The 22,589-nt window shown below is 31.4% G+C and overlaps 2 protein-coding genes across 23 annotated transcripts in view; both read right to left on the bottom strand.

The window, feature by feature from the left end:
- Positions 1-5,583, bottom strand: part of LOC143255004 (stAR-related lipid transfer protein 3-like) — a 51,960-nt gene extending 46,377 nt beyond the window's left edge. For 2 of the 6 annotated variants that reach the window (XM_076509988.1, XM_076509992.1), the window contains exons 1-2: positions 5,424-5,583; positions 927-1,238 (exon numbers count right to left, since the gene is read on the bottom strand). In XM_076509988.1, coding sequence (XP_076366103.1) covers positions 927-1,181 — 255 coding nt within the window. In that variant the 5' untranslated portion in view covers positions 1,182-1,238; positions 5,424-5,583. Of the gene's footprint in view, positions 1-926; positions 1,239-4,985; positions 5,134-5,423 lie in introns of those variants that run through there. The other 4 variants (XM_076509989.1, XM_076509993.1, XM_076509991.1 and 1 more) reach the window with 3 other exon arrangements.
- Positions 5,584-13,125: 7,542 nt separating this feature from the next.
- Positions 13,126-22,589, bottom strand: part of LOC143255003 (neogenin-like) — a 144,532-nt gene continuing 135,068 nt past the window's right edge. For 10 of the 17 annotated variants that reach the window (XM_076509973.1, XM_076509974.1, XM_076509979.1 and 7 more), the window contains 5 exons: positions 22,181-22,297; positions 20,634-20,777; positions 20,003-20,242; positions 19,073-19,248; positions 13,126-14,868 (listed from right to left, as the gene is read on the bottom strand). In XM_076509973.1, the coding sequence (XP_076366088.1) occupies positions 14,770-14,868; positions 19,073-19,248; positions 20,003-20,242; positions 20,634-20,777; positions 22,181-22,297 (776 nt within the window). In that variant the 3' untranslated portion in view covers positions 13,126-14,769. Of the gene's footprint in view, positions 14,869-19,072; positions 19,249-20,002; positions 20,243-20,633; positions 20,778-22,180; positions 22,357-22,589 lie in introns of those variants that run through there. The other 7 variants (XM_076509980.1, XM_076509983.1, XM_076509986.1 and 4 more) reach the window with 4 other exon arrangements.

Here is a 22,589-nt window from a genome sequence, read left to right as displayed (position 1 = left end):
TAATTTATTGACAGAAATATAATATTTTTATTCATTCTTTTGTAGAAGTTTGAGGAAATATTTTCATTTTATTCAAAAAAAATTAAAAGTTCATCTTGAATGGCACAATTAAAAGATTAACAAAACCTATGCTACAGAAGTCCCAATCACTGAAGCCTGCAAGATAGTTTTAGAATTTTATATCCAAGACCCCAACCCATTGATACACATCTCCAGCAATCAATTAGCAATTTGTATAGAATTCACTACCACCAAAAATAATTTTATGTTCAGTGACCAAAACTACCTGAAAACAAATGACCTAAATATGGAAAATCCTAGCCAACATTTTTATAACACAGATTGAATCTCAAGTAATCAATTCAGCCTTACACCTACCATTATACCATGTAAAAACACAACGCCAACAAAATTTATGAAATACAATGCAACAACTGCCACGACTTCTATATTGGAGTAACAAACAGAAAAATGGAAACCCAATTCAAAGAACAAAACAAAACACAACATTACCATAGAAAACACCCAAATACTAAATAAAAAAACAAACAAATGTAAAATTAAAGAAGCCTTACTTATATAGCAACTAATATCAAGATTAAATCAATATAAAGGAAAATCTTTATACCTATACTAATTAATAACCTAACATTCAACTGCAACACCCCCTACAATCCCATACCCATTTAAACTTGTCCCTAAGACATGTGCCTGGCAAGATGACTTAAGAAGGTCAAACCATTGTTCTGTACTTTATTTTAATTAAAGTGCTAATGCCCATACCAACCATCTTGAAAATACAAAACCTATGCCAGTTGTGTAAAAAAACAAAAATTTAAATGTAACAATTTCACACAAGAAACTGATTTTTTTAACAAAAACAAAATTAAATGTAAAAACAAAAAATTGGAATTAATAAAACTTACCATTGCACATATAAGCCATAAAAGAACATTGAAAACAAAATCAAACGTTGTAAGCAGTAGAAAAAATCGACGAACTGGTGATACTTGACCACTAAAGGAACTTCCTTCACGAAGAGCAACATTGTCTAAAATAGTAGATCCAACAATGGAATTTATAGATCCATAATAAGGTGTCATTGTTAAACTTCGTGATGCAGACATTTGAGCAGATACAGGTTGGTCAAGCAGCTGTGACTTTGGCTCGGAGTTCCCCATCGAAATGAGGAAACAACCAATCAAGTTTAAACCTATTGGTTTCAGTCAGACCACCTTCTGAAACATTCAAAAAAATATTAAACAAATATAATAACAACAATCAATAAAAAACAATGATATTTATATAACAATTTTATATTAGGTATAAAAAAAGAACTAATGACAAAATTATAACCACACGAAAGTATGTATATGTACCACTTAAAAATAAAGAAAATAGCTTAACCCTCTTGTGATGTGCTCAATATAAAATACACAAATTCATATACACATTTACACAATTTTAGTATTTATATGACAACTTTTGATGCAGTAGGTATACATTCACAAAATTTGTTAGACTTTCAGTAAATAGTTCAAGTTTTAAGTACAAAAATATCAGATTTTTCAATAAAGTATCTTAAATAAAGATTAGTTTGTGAAAATATTGAGTCTGTGTTGTTACTAGCCTGAGTGTGAAGTGATTTCATGTTATGATTGAAAATTATTCTTCATTCCAAATATCTCAAATACTACTTGTGTAATCTCTAAAACTTCCTAAATACATTTCAAATGTTTATTTTCTCTGTCATTATTATAAAGTATTTTTCAGTTTGACCAACCTTATTACCACCATCTTCAAACTTAAAATGCTAGAAACTAGGTTTCAATATATGTGGTGGGCAAGCACAGATAGCCCGTTGCATAGTTTTGTGCTTAATTGTAAACATTCCTCATCAACATAAAAATTTAGGAAATGGATATAAATTATGTTTTATTCATTTTAAAGGGTGGCCCGTAAGTTCCTACCCATCCATATATTATCATGCTATATTCAATTACGCATGTGTTATAAATTTTTTCTTTTTTTCAGAGACATATGGCCAATTTAAGCTTATTTACACTTGAGAATGTCTCACAGAACATGGCGTTGCAAAATATTAGGCAGCGAGAATGAGGGATACCACACAGATACACTGGATACATAAGATATATGGATGGGTAGGGACTTACAGGCCACCCTGTAGAATGACTAGTAATTATAATATGAAAGCAAAAATGTTTAGTCTGAATAGCTTAAATCTCATAACATTATACATGTATTGACCTTCCATTTGTGCCTCGTTAACATTACAAAAGTTGCAATGACATGGCATATGTCCACTCATGTTACCGTAACAAATAATATAAAATTAACTTTCAGTCTTTACATACAAAGTAACCCGTCTTGATGGTGTTTTAGTGGACTAGTGTTTTGTAAGATAGTCACATTTCAGTATAATACATTTTATATGTACATATATTATTACAATTTACAAACAAGTTCTTAAACTTTTCTTAAATCATATAACAGCAAATAAAGAAGTATAGTAAACAATTATATCTTCTAATTATAACCTTTGTAGTCATTTGCTACTTCTCACAGGTTGGTAAACCTCATTAAATTTTTCACATTAAAGATGTGAAATGGATTTTTTTTTTTTTCATTTTATATTTTGAGTAGATTAAAGACTCATCTTACCAGCTTGAAGATTTATATCAAAGGAACAAGGTGACATCTTAATAAGCTACCAGGGGGACAATTCCTAGCTTTTGATTGGTTATTCACGTATCAAAAACAGAATTAAGTGTATATAAGGGAATCTTTCCAAAAATAGAAAGAGGTGAGAAGAGCCACTTGTGTTTGATCCAGCACATGGGCAATATCTCATCATAGAGAAAAGATAGGAGATTCTTGTTTTACATTTTTACATTCACAGACATATATTTTGAGCCATTGGTACATTCAGTATAACATGTGATACACAAAATTTTAGATACAGGTGTGTTCTTTTAATATTTATTTTTAAGTTACGAAATTAACTAATATATAATACTAAAAGTTTAATTATAATCTATAATTTAATACTAAACACACCCACATAAATTAAAATAGTAATTAAAATAAAACTTTGAATGTAAGTCAATAAATGATTCATAACACAATATCAAATAAAGCTTTGAATTTTTTGACAGTATTCATTGGCATAATATGCCAATTTATGCTATCAAATACTCAAACCTTCATTTAGTATTGTGTTATGGACTTACATAGTTCAAATAATACCTGTACCCATAACTAATTTATGTTTCACTGAAAACCATTTCATTTTACACATGATCAGAGAAATGAAATAAAAAAAATTCACACTAGTTTCAAAATACAAAATATGTAATACTAATTATGCTTTTATATTTTAAAAACATGCATGTTATATTCTTGTAATTGATGCCACATGTGACATTCAATAAATTTTATTAAAAGCAATATATCAAACAAATATACCCTTTGGAACATCACCATAACAGTCTGCTCTAATTCACAGATGGAACCACTACCTAAACCATTTTGGTGGTGTGTTTAATTTTCCAATACAACATTTGTTTAAGTAATGAGCATTATACAAATCAAAAGATCAAATTTTCCATATTATTGTTGATCAAATTTTGTCAAACAGTTTCAGTTAATAGGACAAAAACAATTATCTGACACTGCTTGAATGCCTCCTGATTAACCTTTGCACTGTTTACAACTATCTCTGAATTCCTTGCTAGCAAATAAATCTTCAAGCACAGCCCTTACTTAAAATGCTAGTTCTTTGAAAAATAAGCAAAAAAAGGGGAAAAAGTTTTAAACAAAATGTAAGAAACAAGTATGACTATTAGGTGAAAAGTAAACAATTATGGTACTAAAATCTACCCAAATCTTAATAAGAGTATTTACCTACACTGAAAACAGCTTTTTAATCTGTACAAAGTAGACAGATATACTCTTAACTGATATGGCACAACTGTATATGTAATGTTTCACTTATCAAAATCCTAGCATGACCAAGCGTGTTAAGGTGTGCAACTTGTAATCTGAGGTTCACGGGTTCGCATCCCCTTCGCGCCAAAAATGCTCGCCCTTTCAGCCGTGGGGGGCATTATAATGTGACGGCCAATCCCACTAATCATTGGTAAAAGAGTAGCCCAAGAGTTGGCAGTGGGTGGTGATGACTAGCTGCCTTCCCTCTAGTCTTACACTGCAAAATTAGGGACGGCTAGCACAGATAGCCCTCGAATAGCTTTGTGCAAAATTCAAATAACAAACTAACAATAACACCTATCAATTTTTAAAACAATACCACTTAATTTCATGGGTTGCTAACCTTTATACTATACAGACATTCTGCAATACTGTTAAAAAAACATGCTAAAGAAATAACTAATTTTAAAGTATAACTGCACTAAGTACAATAAATATACAGAAATATGCTGGGATCCTAAAGTCACGCAATTTTAAACATCAAAGTAATAATAAAAATCTTTGCTTGAAAGTTCTAACATATTTTGAGATAAAAATTTATTTAATAAAAAGAGTAACATAGCTTTAAGACAAAAATTCCATAAGTAGTTACATTTCCATAAGGAAATACATAACAGAGCTTAAATTTGACTTTGTAATCTTAAAACATACTGTCCACTTAGTGTCAAACTTCTATTCAATATTTACTTATTTATGACATATTATAATTTTGAATTAAAGTAAATTGTTTTTTAGCTTTACAGGTTCCTCTTAGAAACAAAGGCATATGGATATTTGACCCTTTGATGTCATTCCTTTCCCATGCAATCAGCCCATATAATTATTTAACTACACTTACCAAGAATTACATTAACAACACACATCAAATTACCACACAAACCATTTCAAATCTTAATTCCTTAAATTACAATCCAACTTATTAATTAATATTTGTGAAAATTGGTCAAAGCTCCTTTAAAATCAAAACATATATTTACCAAGATGCTCTAATCTGAAAGAAAAAAAAAGACGGATTTGTATCAAGACAACTACAAAAGTTGATGATCCAAGATATCCTACTCTAAATTATATTAAGAATTGTTAATTAAGCAAATGGCTCCTCTCCCACCAAACCCATCAAAAAACAACACAATAGCAACTGAAAACAGATCATGTTAATAAAACATAAATAGATTGAAATTGGGAATTATTTGGTGAATTTTAGAAATTGAAGATGTCTGTTTGATGAAATGAGAAGGCTTAAATGCTTAAATAAAACTTAAAGTTAATTTAAATACGAAGAAACTCAGCTTCTTATATTTACATTAGATATGTTGACACAAGAAAGAAAAAATTGAAATCAGGTAAGTACTCAAAATGTCATGCTGATATTAAAATATAATTTCATAAATATCAAGTTTGTCGACTAATTCTACCTTTCAATGAGCTTGAAAACTCTTTAAATGTATTTAACAACTCAAAACACCTCCTCAGTTGACACTTGAATATATATTATTATTGCATTGTTACACGATTTCTCTTCAACTCCCCTCTTTGTCTCATCTGATCACGTTATTGCACTGCCATCTAAAAATTGAAAGCTCAAAACATATTTCAAGATTTAGTTATTTTAATCCTTTGATCATTAAAGTGTATTATTTCTTAATATTCTTTACATATAATTGGACTAAACTGTTACTTAACTCATTCTATTTGTATGAAATAAAGTTGGTATGGTTTTTGAATTTCGCGTAAAGCTACATGAGAGCTATCTGCATTAGTCGTCCCTAGCTGAGAACTATTGGGCTATATGGAAAGCAGCTTGTCATCACCACCCATCGCTTACTCTTTAGCTACTCTTTTACCAAAGTCACATCATAACGCACCATGTCTGAAAGGGCGAACATATTTGGTGCAACGGGAATTCCAACTCGGGGCCCTCAGATTACGAGTTGAACACCTCAACCACTTGACCATGTTGGACCTTAGGAATCGAAACTGGATTTTTTGTATTAGAGTTCAATTCCGTGACAGATGAGTAAGTTTTGACCAAGATAAAACACTTTTATGTTTTTAATGGTTCTTCACACACAAAACCAGCTTCAACTGTCATTTTCCAAAAATGGTTGATATTTTTGTGATTTCTTTCTGGATTTTATTCTATGTTATATTTTCAAACGATAACTTATTCAATTGTCTTTGAAATTCTAATTGGATTTTTGTTGTTATTTCCACTCTTCTCCCTTATTTATTTATGTTTAAAATTGAGAATGTAGTTTTCTATTTGAAATCTATTTTAACATTAGGTGGCTTGGTTTGTTATGTTTTAAATTTCGTGCAAAGCTACACGAGATCTATCTGTGTTATCTATCCATAATTTAGTAGTGTAAGACTAGAGGTAAGGCACTAGTCATCACCATCATCCGCCAATTCTTGGGCTACTCTTTTACCAACGAATAGTGGGATTGACCGTGACATTATAACGCCCCCACGGCTGAAAGAGCGAGCATGTTTGGTGTGAGGGGGGATTTGAACCCGCGACCCTCGGATTACGAGTCGAGTGCCTTAACCACCTGGCCATGCTGGGCGTGGGTACCATTACTGTTAACGATATTTTTATCCATAAATTCAGTAATATCTTTCGTTGTTCGACTAGCTGAAAAAAAATAAATAATAATAATGTTCGTTCCAAATCTATACACTAAGCTAACAATGCGAAATAATCTTTGTAATAAAAGTATAATAATATATTAAAATTGATATATTAAACAGGCTAAACAATTTTTTTATTAAAAGTAACATTAAACAAAGAATACATACACCTTACGGAACAAATAAACACTGCTCAATAATTTAGCATAATACTAATTGTGTAAAATCAAAACTTTACACAATCTTCCAGAAAAGCAAATTGTGATCAATAAAAACCCACGGCTCCAACACCATAACAGCACAATGAGCTATCTGTGCTCTGCCAATCACGAATATCGATAACCTGTTGTTTTTGTTAAGCGCAAAGCTACAGTATACGCTCTCTGTGCTCTTCCCACCACAGGAGTCAAAACTCGAGTTTTAGCGTGACAAAGTCTCAGACTTACAGCTGAGCCACGTGGGCCAATTTTAATGAAGTCTGAAATTTACAAAAATTTATATAACATGTGCTACTGTTTAGTTGCATGTTATTTTCAAGTTGAGATGATTTTCTTTGCCTCCAGTCACCCAGTGACAGGTCTAAAGGTTTATAATGCTTAAAGCTGGGTTCGATACAAGTGGTGATCACTATATAGATAGCTAATTCTGTAGCTCTATGCTTAATTAATAGGAGCAAACAAAATGATTTATTTTTCGAGCGACAAAACAGGACTGAAAAACAACAGGAAACTCGACCATGATGTTTTTCACCAACACATACCTTAAATTGAAGTTTATAATTGAGTGTGAGCATGATTTGAATTTGTATTCTTTTCACATGTTGGTATACAGTTAGCGGAAGAAGCGATGTCTATTACAAAGTAATATTTTTCAAAAATTTACGCTCATTTTTATAGTTGTATTTTTAAGCGTTTAACTGAAGTTAATCTTGTAAAAGTGCTTGTTAACCGTGGTTATAGAATTGTAGGAAATCGTTACTTGATGATACAGCTCGATAAAAAATTGTTGAAACGTAATGAATTTGATGGTAAGTTCATTGTTTGTTGTTAAGCATCAAACTGTCTGTCTGTGATGTGCTGATCTCATGTATCGAACCCTACTATTTAAGGTTGTAAGCCTTTAAACTTACCGTTGAGCTACTAAGGAGTGTGAAGGTATATTTCATCAATATTAACACTTTCATAATTTTATACGTCAACAATCGCAGTATATTTAAAGGAAATTAATTTTAGATCTAAGAAGAATTTGTATACAGTGAGAAAAAACGTGTGTTTAAACTTATTATGATAACGTGTATTGCTTGAAAATATATGTGTATCATTTAAGAGATGTGACGGCTGAGACTGAAAAGAGTATATTATTTACAAGCTTACATGTTCTGAAATTCAACATGCATTGCAGGACATGTTTAAACTAAGTGCATTGTTACTGTTGCTAATTAGGCCTGGCATGGCCAGATGGGTTGAGGCGTTCGACTCGTAATCTTAGGGTCGCGGGTTCCAATACCCATCGCACCAAACATGCTCGTTCTTTCAGCCGTAGGGGCATTATAATGTGACGGTTAATTCCACTATTCGTTGGTAAAAGAGCAGCCCAAGAATTGACGGTGGGTGGTGATGACTAGTTGCCTTCCCTCTAGTCTTTCACTGCTAAATTAGGGACGGCTAGCGCATATAGCCCTTGAGTAGCTTCGCGCAAAATTAAAAAACAAACAAGCTGTTGCTAATAGCAATTTTGTGTTGGTTCAGTGAGCTGAGGATAAAAGTAGTTTAGGGTTCACGACAGTTTGATAATTGCAAACCTGAATAGAAGATCAAATCAACAAAATTCGGTGATACCATCTCCTGTAAGTCGATTACGTTATTATTTGCTTATCTATTTTTAAAAAAACAAAACAAAACCACACCTGGCTATCTGCTTTGTCTACCACTGGGAATCTAATTCCAGATCTTGGCGTTGTAATATTTAAACTTTTCGCTATCCTCTCGAGATACAGTAAATGTACAGATAATTTTTTTAAACTTGTTTTCTTAAATTTGTCTGTTGCATATTTTTCATTAGCATCAGTTTGTAACTTTTACATGATCAGGTGGTTAAGGCACTCGACTCGTAATCCGAGAGTCGAGGGTTTGAATCCTCGTCGCACCAAACATGTTCGCTCTTTCAGTCATGGGGACATTATAATGTGACGGTCAATTCCATTATTCGTTGGTAAAAGAGACTAGCTGCCTTCCCTCTAGTCTTACACTGCTAGGGACTGCCAGCGTAGATAGGTGTCGTGTAGCTTTGCGCGAAATTAAAATAAAAATAAAAATAAGCTTTATAGGAGGTAGAGAAAAGGTTACTTCTCAGTTTTATAATTGTAAAAATTACCTAAACTGGACAAATCAGGAGTAACATATGCTGACAGTGCAAATCTATGAGAGAGACTTGCATTAACAAGCGATGACCAAACTTTTCTATTCATTGAGATGCTAAAGATTTTAAATATTATAGAGTAATAAAATTCTTTGTTGCTTCCGTTTCTGAATAGTCAGGTTTCAAATTATCAACGCTAATTTATTGCTAATAATCATCTTAACATTCTGCGAAATTTTAAATTACATAATGAATTTGCGTAATATTATCTTAAAGAGGGATTAAGTTCACATTGGCTTTAAATTTGCATCTTTATTAAAACTAAATGACATATAAAATTAAGACACTTCATTGGGAATTATCTGAAGGGTCTGGTATGTCATAATGATTAGAACATTCGACTCGTAATCTGTGAGTCACGGTTTCGAATGTCGTCACCTTACCTCATAGCCATTTGAGCCGTGGATGCGTTATAATATTACGATAAATTGCAATTTTCGTTGATAAAGAGTAAATCATGAGAGCTGATTTGTTGACCAGCTACCTTCCCTCTAACCCATCACTTCTGAATTAGGGAAGGATAACGCAGATGGTCATCAAGTAACTTTTCTGATATTTCAATAAACAAATATTATTTAGCGAGACAGTAATGTGGTATATGAAAACATCACATGTTTTGTACCTCCTTATTTTGATATAATATTTCTTAGAATTAGTTATGTGCAGTTACAAATTACATATTGCCAAGAAAATCGATAAATTGAGAAGTAAAGTATCACATCATAGAACTTGGTATATAATACTTTGATATCTTGGCTAGTGCCTTCTGTTTTAAGCAGTCAGTTTAGTAAGTGAATATAAAGCTCTATTCTTTCTAAACAAGAATATTGCTTTAAAGTTAAACCTGTAACACTGACTAATTCTTACTGACCATCTTAATAAGTTCTTATGAGCAATTAGAGACAGCTATGATATATAGTAAAGGTGCTGTTCTTCGTCTAAGACACAATATTATTTTGATTCTTTCTGTTTTTTAATAAAGATTTGTTTAAACGTTGTCAAGTATTTTGCTTTCCTGAACTTTTCCAAGTCGAGAACACAAAATTACTTCATAATAAAGTCTTGTGCAGAATTTATTGTTATTCAGAAGACCTATCCCAACTGTGTGCACAGCCCGCAGGTAAAAGGACATTTCATCGTGATAGCTTGTACTTCAGACAAGTGCTGGAAACATGATTAAAACAAAAGGAAATTTCCCCAGTCGAATACGAAATAATCGTGGGTATAATTTTTAAAAAAATACGAGCATACGAACCACAATCCTTTATGAGAGTGTTACAGAAGAAAGTAATCTGTCAGATGCAGCATACGGACTTTCATTTACAGGTAAATCTGACATCTCACAAACATCAGGCTTCATTTTATGTATCTTGGAACGGCTGGTATGGGTATTAACACTTTTATTGATAAGGAGAGAACAACGTTTCGACCTTCCTAGATCATCTTCAGGAAGGCTGAAACGTTGTTCTCTGCTTATTAATAAAAATGTTAACCTGACGATGAACGAAGGTCGAAACGTTTTTCGCTCCTCAGTATAATGCTTTCTCTACGCATACAAGCCGTTTTTACATATATATTTTTCTTCTTTCTGTTGGTTGTTCTTCTGTTGTTTTTGTTTTCAGTGGAAAGTACCAGAAGTCTCCTGGCTAGATCTTCTAAACATGCTTTAATTTCTAAGGTTGGAATGTACCTAGGTGGTATTGCGAAGTTGAGTCCTTTGTTAAGTAGATGTATCTCGTCTGTGTTTAATTGTCGGTCGGATCTGTTAATTATGAGGTTAGTCAAAAACTAGAAAAACTAAGATGCAAACAACAGAAAATACACAAACACGACAAACCATTGACTTTTATTGATAAGGAGAGAACAACGTTTCGACCTTCCTAGATCATCTTCAGGAAGGCTGAAACGTTGTTCTCTGCTTATTAATAAAAATGTTAACCTGACGATGACCGAAGGTCGAAACGTTTTTCGCTCCTCAGTATAATGCTTTCTCTACGCATACAAGCCGTTTTTACATATATATATTTCTTCTTTCTGTTGGTTGTTCTTCTGTTGTTTTTGTTTTCAGTGGAAAGTACCAGAAGTCTCCTGGCTAGATCTTCTAAACATGCTTTAATTTCTAAGGTTGGAATGTACCTAGGTGGTATTGCGAAGTTGAGTCCTTTGTTAAGTAGATGTATCTCGTCTGTGTTTAATTGTCGGTCGGATCTGTTAATTATGAGGTTAGTCAAAAACTAGAAAAACTAAGATGCAAACAACAGAAAATACACAAACACGACAAACCATTGACTGACCTCATAAATAACAAATTATAACTTATCTTACATTTATATAGCCTACTATTACAATTTCATTAACACTAACAGCAGCATTTTAGGAACTAAGTAATTACTTCAATACACTCTAAAATGGGAGGTTGTACACGCTGTAATTAAGTAGTTAGTTTCATGTCCATTAATTATAATGTTATTATTAGGAGCACAATGGTGGCCAGGATATTACTTACACCTGACTCAGGTTGGTTTGGCTCACACAGGAGAGGAGTTGGCATTACTTATGACCTTGATATACGTTAGATGACATTGTACGAATTTAGACTAATGAGATGTATTAAAAGGTCTCGGTTTTGCCATTTAAGACTGACCTATTAGAAGAGTTTTGAGTGCTCTATATAGCCAATCAGCTTTTGGATAATATGTCCTAAAAACGAGCTGTTAGTTGTTCTGTACTTATAAAATCACATTAATTACAAAAAAGTAAGCAATTTTATTTTTATATGAAAACACTATTTGTCTATTCTGGGAAACTGCTTAATGAATTAGTGGCTAACTCTAAAAATTAGCACACAACAGTATTAATTTATAACATTTATTCTTTTAAGTTTTTGTTGTACATGATCTGAAAAATTGAAGAAAGCAGTTAGCAGTTAAATAAAACAAAATATCACTGTATAATTGTTAATGATGTAAATCGTGCTAATATTTATTGGGCTAAAAGTCCAATTTATTGAATTTTGCATCACAAAGCTACTCGAAGACGATCAGCACTAGCAGTTCCTAAGTTTGAGGTAATAGGCTAGAGAGAAGGCAGTTAGTCAATGCCACCTACTGCCAACTCTTCAGTTATTCTTTACCAACGAGTAGTGGGATTGATCACTACAATATAACATCCCATGACTGAAAGGGTAAACACGTCTGAGGATGGGCAAGTTGAGCATCCTATGAAGGATAGAAATATTTTCTTACAGCAGCAATTTATGTATATAAAGTAAAAAATATGCCAGTATGTCATCCACTGACTGAAAGAGTAAACATGTCTGGGGACAGGTTTCTATATATACTGTGAATCAAGCATCCTAACAAACAGGCCAAAAAATGTGTTCTTGCAGCAGTAACTTAGATATAAAAAGTGAAAAATATGCCAGGAGAGAGAAAACATTAATTCAATTATTTAATGTTTACTGTGGAATTTGATTAGAGTTACTTATTATAAAACAAAACAAAATCAAATACTCGTAACGACTGTTTAATTCTAGTTTTATTGTATCTGTATTTTGTTTAGCAACAGTATTCAATTTATTCTACAGTTGTTATTTTTACATTAACTGATATGGGTGTTAATCTACCATAAGCTCAGACCTACTGGCAACCTATCAATGACTCAGTGAACTATAATGATGGTTAATAATTCTAGCAACAATAAAGATATTTTGATGTCTTTCTTCTTTGACAACGCTAACAGAGAAAAAATTGCACATGGTTTGGTTTGTTTTGAATTTCACGCAAAGCTACAAGAGTGCAATCTGCACTAGCTGTCTCTAATTTAGCAGTGTAAGACTAGAGGGAAGGCAGCTAGCTAGTCATCACCATCCACTGTCACCTCTTGGGCTACTCCTTTACCAACAAATAGAGAGATTATAATGCCTCTACGGCTGAAAGGACAAGCATGTTTGGTGTTAGGAGGAATCGAAACCGTGACCCTTGGATTATGAGTCAAGGGCCTTAACCACCTGGCCATGCCAAGCTAAAATGTGTGTGCATAATCCAAGTTAAAGAACAAAACCATCACAACATACATGAATTATTTAATTTGTGCTCTCATAAAATGTTAATGGCAATTGATAATAAGTAGGAATAGAAAATAAGTTTACATATATGGTGGAGGTATTTAAAAAAGAACTTGCATACAGGTTGAAGCAAGAGTCACATAATGCTAAGGTTTTTTTTTAAACTCATGCCTTTACTATGATTTTTCTAAATTATAGTTATGTTTTATAACTGTCACTTTATTATTTTGTTACATTGATTGGGTGGGATATCATTAACTTACACAAATGTGCATCATTGTTTCATTTAATGGGGCCTGTGTAGAATGGTTATGGAGAAAGACTTAGAAAAATCACAATAATTTACAATGTTTATATTGCTCTTCACATTAGATTAGCTGGAATACTGTTTCTGAGAATAACTATATCTTCTACTGCTACTACAGACAGTAAGATGGTATCAATCTACTTTAGGAAATTTACAAATCTTTGAAACTAGTATACCAGTTGAAGCAATACACCTTGTTACTGGTTTGCATTTTGATAATATAAAAATGCAATCACATTTTCAATATTCAGTCAAATATAGCAAGAAAAAGATATATTTTTTTCTTAATCAATATTGCACACACAAAGAAATTTACAGGTTCATAAATTGTGTGTAGTCATAAGTTAACAGTAAGTTTCACCTGAGATTTAGTCAATACCACTGATTATAATCTAATCTACTTTACATGTTTATCAAGTTCTTTCAGATAAGAAAGGCATTAATGTTTCTAATTTGAAAGTCGTCTTAGTTGTATCCTATTCATCTGTGATGTAAGCATTTTATACAATTAAAATATGTTAAAGTTGTGCATAACTGAACAAGGTCATCTTGGTAGTGTCCTATTCATCTGTGATGTAAGCATTTTATACAATTAAAATATGTTAAAGTTGTGCATAACTGAACAAGGTCATCTTGGTAGTGTCCTATTCATCTGTGATGTAAGCATTTTATACAATTAAAATATGTTAAAGCTGTGCATAACTGAATAAAGTCATCTTGGTATTGTCCTATTCATCTGTGATGTAAGAATTTTATACAATTAAAATATGTTAAAGCTGTGCAAAACTGAACAAGAGAAAAACTTTGAAAGTTTAAAACTATTTTATGTAAACTGTTTCTTCCTAAAGTTCTGATATAAAACATAATAATGAGCAAAACTTCACAGACAAAAGTTCTTGCACTTGTGTACAGTCAGTCATTCAGGGAACAATAACTTTAAACAGATTACGAGCTCAACAAGGGTGACTGAAATATGTCACACATAGTACATGGCAGTGTCTTATAAAAATCCCTTTCTACAGCTCTTCTATGTATTGTTTGTTAATTACACAGTTCACACTGCTACATTCCTGGTCCTTTGGCTAAATATACCAAATATCTCAACTCCTCAGGTTTTCAGTTAAAATAAACCTCAAGTTTTATTTTACAATGTTCAGTGTCACTATACACAATACATTTGGAAAGGGTAACTTTCCTTAACTCTAGTTACTTGTCCTTCTTGTTAAATTCTTGCTTGTACACATAATGTTTGGTAGATAATTCAATTATCACAACCATTTCTCAACCATTCATCTCTAACAGTGAACACCCATGAGGAACATATTCTTGTTTCCAACCTTCAGCATTCAAAATCAGATGCAGTTATTGCATTCAAGTCTTTCATTAGACCCTCTAAGTTAGTCATCTCTTGGCTGAGGTCCTCTGTGCTGCACGATGACTGGAATAATGAAACAAAGAGTTGTGAAAACAAACACACATTAAGTTATATGTAATAAAGTTAAGAGAAAATATGGTTATGACAGCTTTCTAGCAATAAAATGGATTCACAAAGTGCTCACAGCTCTTATTTAGGAAGTAAAAAGAATTTTTGGCTTATGAAGAAACTATAAATATCCAGATATATTTTTTCTTATGTTTTAATTACTAATCTAAATAACCTTGCAAATTTTAAGACAGCAGAAAATGCCTATAAACCTCATCAGACAGTGAAACTGGCAAACAAAATGTTGATTCACTTTCCTCAAGTTTTTGCAGAAGCAATAATTTTTATTTCAAATTTCTAATATCAATCTGAATGTAGAATAACCACATCAAATTGGTAAATGGCAATAGAGAGTTAACAACTAAGATGCAAAAGTTAGGAGAATTTTTTAAAAATGAATTGCTTTTAATTCAAGATAAATTTGTTTCAAAAAAGAGAAAAAGGATAAACAGATGAAATTGAATTAGCTAATTAAATTGATAAAGGAGATAATCAGGGATAAATTCCACAAGTCTGAAAAATCACAATTGAAATACATTAGAACTTTTATGAAACTGCTAGAAAGCTAATGATTTAGTTAAAGAAAAAGAAATTAGGAAATCAAAAGTATTTTTGAGAAACAGTTGGTTGACAACGTTAAAATTAACATTTAGGATGTTCTAAAGGCAAACAAGATATTAAAATTGGAAGTCAGATACTGATCGCAAGGTTTTTGTTGAAAACATGGAGATGACTGAGTTTTTAAATTAACTCTTCTCTGTTTATAAAAAGATGATATTAATAATATTCCTGACCATGAGTACAATGCTTTAACCAGGGTTTGTTAGAGCTTAATAGTGGGCAGTTGCAAGAAGATTGGAGAGTTTCCAATTTATTTTTGTTTCAAAACGAGATGATAAAAAGAACTGCTCTGGAAATTATAGGACAGTTAGTAGAGAAAACTTGTGAGAAGCTGATAAAAGAAACTTTATGAAATCATTTAGTGAAAAAATGTAATGTCATAAAAGAAAGCCAGCATGAAGTCATATAAAAAAAATCTTGCTCACTAATCTCTTAATGTTTTTAGAATATGGAATTTGTTATCAGGATCATGGAAAGAGTGTGGACTTTTTGTACTCAGATTGTCAATAAAAGTTTTTACAGGATGCTTACATGGAATATTAGTTAAAAAAATCTCAGTAGTAAGGAATACAAAAAACTAGATAATTGGATTTACAAGTAATTGGATAACAGAAAGTAGAAGGTTGTTATTAATCAAACCCATTCAAACTATACCCTTGTTATCAGGAGGTATTGACTTATGTTTTTTTTTTTAGTATTCATATTAGTGACACTGATAGGGGCATAAGTTAGTAAATTTTGCTGATGAAATTAAATTTAGGTATTTTTAGTTGTATCAAAGATTTTAAGGTACTGTGGAATGGCTCAGATTAATTGGTAAATTGGACAAGTATTTGACAAGTGACATTTAACTGTAGCAATGATAATGCACTTGAGTTATCATAATATGAAACTGAGACAGTGCTGTGTTGCTAGTAGTAAAGCAAACAGAATCCTGGATATATTTATAGACATACTACCAAAGATCCACCCCCCCATTTATGGTCAAACTAATATCTTTATTAGAACACTACTTATTTAAATAAAGGATTTCTAGAATAATGCAAAACAATTCTAATTGCAGATAATAAGATCTGCAAGTCCACTTGTCTTAGGCCTAACATTAGTTTAGTCTTTATTAAGTGTGGGCTATATTCTATACTCTATAAACAGATGAGTCGACACTATTTCTTGTGTATGCTTTCTGCTTTTGTTTGGTTAGGTCTAAGATTTATTGTACTTAATACTATCAATAAATAAACTTATAATGTTACTCTATAACATAATGTTATACCTTTCTAAAAGCTTTGATAGGCTATTAATATATTGTTGTACAAATGTCTACTAAAGTATATTTACATCTTTTTTTGTTTTACATCCATTCAAATGAAGTGTGCATGCACATGCATTTAGATAGTAAGATGCTTGCACATTTTGGGGACAGGTAAAAATTGGGTATTGTTATTATTATAGATTTATTACAAAAAAAAGTAATTATAACTCTTAACAAAACACCAGTTAGGATTTGCTTGAATACTACATAGTCTCTTTACTTAAGAAAGATATTAACTTATTGGAAATGGTTTGACAAATGACTACTATTGCAATTCCAGGGATGGAAGGAGGTTATCTTATAGAGACAGGTTAAAACCTTTTATTTTTCTTGAAAGAAAGAAGGGTGACAGATGAGTTTATTGAAGTTTATAGAAGGTCAATATGCTAACACTCTCCAATTTCTTCATATCATATTCTAAGGATGACGAAATAAAAGAATAGAGGCTTAAGATTTGGAAAATACAGGTTAGATTAAGGCAATATTATATTTGTAAGGAGGGGAGAGAGTTTATGTAGGAAATAGACAATTTACTGATAAAATAAAGGATGGGTTTATATTCCTTACTTCTGTCAATGGTTTGCAAAGACAACCTTGAAAAATGAAATTGTTCCTAGTTGTCAAAATATTATGTTGAGCTAAAGAAATTTAAGAAAGCATGGAAAGAATTTTGTAAAACTATTTATTTTTTAATGAGAACTAGAAAACACAGTTGGATTTTCACAACTTTCTATTCAAAACACTCAAGATTAATCTTCCTGCAAAATCTGTGGATTTAATAATACATCTTGTAATAAGAATATTCAAAAACTATGCAAGTCTTAAAACGTCAAAGAATTACTAATTTCATTTTTAAATATATACAAGGTGATACTGTCTTTATCTTACAACTATTGAAAACCTCATTTAACAGTTGTACATTTTTAAAAACTTTATACAGTAGAACTTCAATTTATGGGCAACATGCAATTTAAGGCAAACCTTTTCAATCTTTTTTTTTTAATATGTGTAACCAAAATAAATCTTGCAATAACAGGCAAATCAACATTTCAGATTAAGGGCTGTGTCTTTAGTCTTGTTCACTATACAAGCACTTGATAAAGTGAGCAGTCATCTTTGTATGCTTGTATGACAGATTGATAAATTCCAAACATCCCAGAAGGATGATCAATATTCAAACACTTGTGATGTGTTTTAGACTGGTTCCAAACCATACACTATAATAAACACTTTCAGAAATTCAAAGTTTAATCTTATTACACTAGGAAAATTTCATTGTAAAACTGTACAATACATTTGCTGATAAATTCTGTGTTCTCATAGCAGGGTTGAAGTTGGTTTATTTCTCTGCACTGCTTTATTGATCTCAAGATTATCGTATTACCATGTCACGTAAACGGTCTGACGACACAAGCTGTTATCTGTTAATTTATTTACAGCAGTTCCCTACTTTAGTCTTTGACAGTAAAATGAACAGAAAATAAAGGAGAAATTTTCAGTAATTCAAACTCTGAAGTTATCTGAAATTTTGTAACCAATAATAAAAAAAGAAAAAAAGAGTACAGCTAATCCTGAGACTTGTTGACAATGTACAACTTTCTAACCCTTATATCCCACATAAACCAAACAAAATGTTGATGTAGGAAGTATAAAATTAAAAAATTTAGTATGGTTGATATGGAACCCAGCTTTTCATGGCTCATTTTTTACATTAAGGGCACTTGGCTGTAGAAGACATTGGGATGTAGCTAAAAGGGTGATCTTTATATTGAGTTTTTACTGAAAATATTTTGAAGAACTTTTCTCTGAAAAACAAAGGACATTTTATTCTGACTGATTGTTATTGTGATAATTTTTCTCTTTCATATACAGTACTACAGCAGTGCCAAGTCTAGGTTTCTAAAAGTGGAAGCAAACAAGTATGTTTGAAAGGCAAAAGTTTTTTTTAAAGGATAAATGGAAAACTTATAGAATATAAAATAAGAAACCAGAAACTAGATAATGTTTGGTTGAATGTGTTTTCCATGTGTAGGGTTTACTGGTAAATAAATATAATGTATTTTGGAAGATGTAGCTTTTATGCAAAACTTTAGGAGAGGCAGACAAATTTCAGAGGTTACACCTACTCCCCTTTGCCTCCTCTTGGCATCACCTTTGTATTACAGTTACACAGAGAGAACTCCATATGTTTTATGAATGAAAAGCTATTTGCTTTGGAGTTCTTACCACAGCTTCATCTATTCTTGTAGAGTTTGAAGAAAAATCTGGCAGGTTTGCTGCATTAGTATTGCTACTAGCTGTTGATGGCTGATAAAATGAGCTATCGATGATGTTAGGTGTACTTATACTCCCGGACGATGCTGCCTTTTTGTAAGAACTGGCAATTCCCTGAGCTCTGACACCTTAAAAATAAACAAATCATGACAATGACAACAAATTTTAAAAGTATTTAGCTGAACACAAAAATTATGTCTGTTGAAAGAAAAAGATATATAATTATTTGTAAAGCACTTAAATTTCATCTTTTAAAATTATTGAAAATGTTTTGTACTGAATAATAAATGTGTAACATATTTTTGAAATTTCTAGATAGTGAGAAAATTAAAAACTTTATATCTGATAATTTTGTATAAAGTAAAACTCACAGTATTACATACTAGTTATTCCGAGTTTGACCATACTGTCACTGACACAAAAACATTTACAGAATATTAAAATGAAATCATTCGACACACTAAAAGTCACTAACAAATTATCAACATTGCATCTTGTTTTTAATTTATGTCTACATAAAATAGGTTGTTTTAAGTGGAACAATAAAGTGAAATAACATTAATGAAAAATAATAATAGTGAAGTCTTTCAAGTAAATATTTTTTCTTCTAATTTATGTTTAGCAGTTTTAATTGACTTTGTTATAATATAGTAATTTTAATATGACTGTGATAACTAACTGTTGAAGGTTTTGGAGCTTATTCAACAGAAGAAAATCATGCAAGTTCCTCTTCAGTCTTTTGAATGATGTTATCATTATTCCTGACAATGTGAAAATAATACACTTCTGGTATCATCTTGGGCTTTAACATTACCCATTATCCAATAACTTTTAATCAGTTTATGTATTTATGCTAACTCAATATATTTCAGTAAACGTTACCTATATGTTTTGGTTGTGATACTCTAGGAACACTTTGTGGTGGAGGGGCAGGAACACTAAAGCTCTTAAGTGGATGTTCTATGGGACGTTTACTCAAGGACTGATGTGGGATGGTATATGTCGAGTGCTGCCCAGTGCCTGTAACCAAAGTTGTACCCGATACCAAAGGTGGAGTAGAAGGAATTTGTTCATACAAAACAGAAGACGTCTGTCCAGACGGTGAGGCCAATTCTGGTGAGCCTTATGGCATAAAAAGAACACTATTATAAACCAAAGTAATGGTACTCAAGCCTAGTGTAAAGTGGTGTCAGTAAAATCACTATTATTAATTTTAAATGTTCTGTGCAAAAATACATATTTCTGTGAGATAAAAATAATTTGCCCTTATTTTTTTTACAGTATTACTAAAGCTCTGTGATTTTATTTGCCAATAAATCATAAGAGTATAGGTTTTATCTCAATAAATGTGGTATTCAAATGCATAAGCTGTATTTACATTTACTCCAATTTTTAAGCTCAATGTCTGTAAATTATTAAATATCAGCATAATTTAACAAGGCAAAAAACAAACAAAAACACAACAAAAATATTTACAAAGCCATGAAGCAGTTTGTGATAGTAGCTCCCATACCTGAGAGAGAAAGATTATTGGTAACATTGGCTCGAGCAATATTATACTGGGTTCGTGGATATACAGGGCGAGTCATGCTTGACATTCCAGAATCATAGTGCTGGTTAATATTACCATTAGGTATAGGTGATACAGTTGCAGTTGCTGTTTTATTAGTAGACAAAAATAAAATTAAGTGTTGTAATTACACTACAAGACAACAATGAAATACTATTTCTTGCATTATTATATAAGCTTATAGAGAAGCACGTGTTTTATACATATAACAAAAATCAGCATCAATAATACCATGCAAACCTATTTGGCATAATATTAATTTTGATAATAAATGGAGAAGAATAACAAGCTATGTGTTGCTTTCCCATTGTTTTCAATTCCACAAGAATTGGTTATGATCACATTACAGGGTTTATGGCAGAATATCTGTAATTCACTCATAACTACTGACAAAGAGGCATGAAAATGGCATTTACAGAGTTTCCAAAAAGGGATAAAAAAAACTGAATAAACAGATGTCCTTCTAATAACATTATATTATTTCAGAAGGTAAAAGCATCACATCTCAGACTGTACTGATGAAAATATCAAATTTATGATGTTACCTTATCAACTGTCTTTTATAAAAAAAATTCTTACACTACCCAATCCACAGTCTTTTCTAAGTAGAAAATATATTTTTTGACACTACCTATCCCACAGTCTTTTTTTTTTAATGTAAGAAACATCACATTTGATACACTATTTAACCACAATTTTCTCTAGATAGAAAATATCATACTTTGTACACTACTTCTCCCAATTCTTGTATTATTCAGATTACTTACTGTGACATTTCATCAGTAGTTGTAGAAAGCAGAAAGTAAATGGTGGTTGCAATAAGCTATCATTTAACTATCATCTAGAAATCTTAAACAAAATGACAAAAACCCAACCCAATCTCTCTTCAAAGGTTCCAGTTTCAAAAGCACTCGTGTTATAGGGTTTTTATCATTTTGTATCAATAAATATTGAAACTATGTATTTTTGTGATATCACAAACATAAATTTTTAAGAACAGTAGGTTTTTGTAAAAAGTATCATTAAGATAAGCCCCAGTGTATGCAAGATACTTCATTTAATTATAATGCATTATTTCATGTTTTTTATAAGCTTATGAAAAAACAGAAGTACTGCTGAAGATTCATCCAAGAAATAGGTTCTTGTTTAAGTTTCAATATTTAATATTCTTTGATGGACAATTAAGAGCAATTAGTAAACATCTTTGGAAATTTTTAACATAAAATATTCAGATACTTGAAAATATAATAATAATAATAATTTAAAATTATAATTTGTACACAAGAGTTTAGGGAGTGCTACATGATTTAGCTGTGAATGCTCTTTGTTTAATATTATGTTGAGAGAGACAATTATCATTACACAATGGACTAAATTAGTTACTTATTGAACATATTCTACCAAAAATTATTATGTTCTGAAAGTGAATACTTCTTTTCAAAAAAGAAGAAGAAACAGTACTATACCCAAATCCTTACTTAAATACTTACATTCTCTTAGGGGTAACTGTTGATAATCAACAGGAATCACTATAGGTTTGGCACTTACAATCTTCTGGGGAAGAGAGGATTTGTTATTGGCTTTGCTTTTATCCTGATGCGAAATGTCTGATGTTTGGGAAAGGATAAAGATTGAAGAGAAAGAAAGAAAGAAACCAAGAACAAAACTGAAATGAAATATAATGTAAAAAAATAATTTGGTGTAAATAAACTTAACTATGTGTTGACTGAACATTAGGAAATATCATAGAAATCAATATTTGTCTCAAACATATGAAAAAACAACAACAAAATAACAGAAGAGCTCTTCCTGCAATCTTAATTTGTGAACTAGAATTTTTTTTTCAGTTGTAGATAATAAAAGAATTGTGCAACTTTTTTAATTTTATAATCTGGTTTA

Source organism: Tachypleus tridentatus, chromosome 7 (assembly GCF_004210375.1).
Source record: "Tachypleus tridentatus isolate NWPU-2018 chromosome 7, ASM421037v1, whole genome shotgun sequence".
Lineage (NCBI taxonomy): Eukaryota > Metazoa > Arthropoda > Merostomata > Xiphosura > Limulidae > Tachypleus > Tachypleus tridentatus.
Note: the sequence above shows the minus strand (reverse complement) of the source record. Positions and strands in the feature narration are given on the sequence as shown.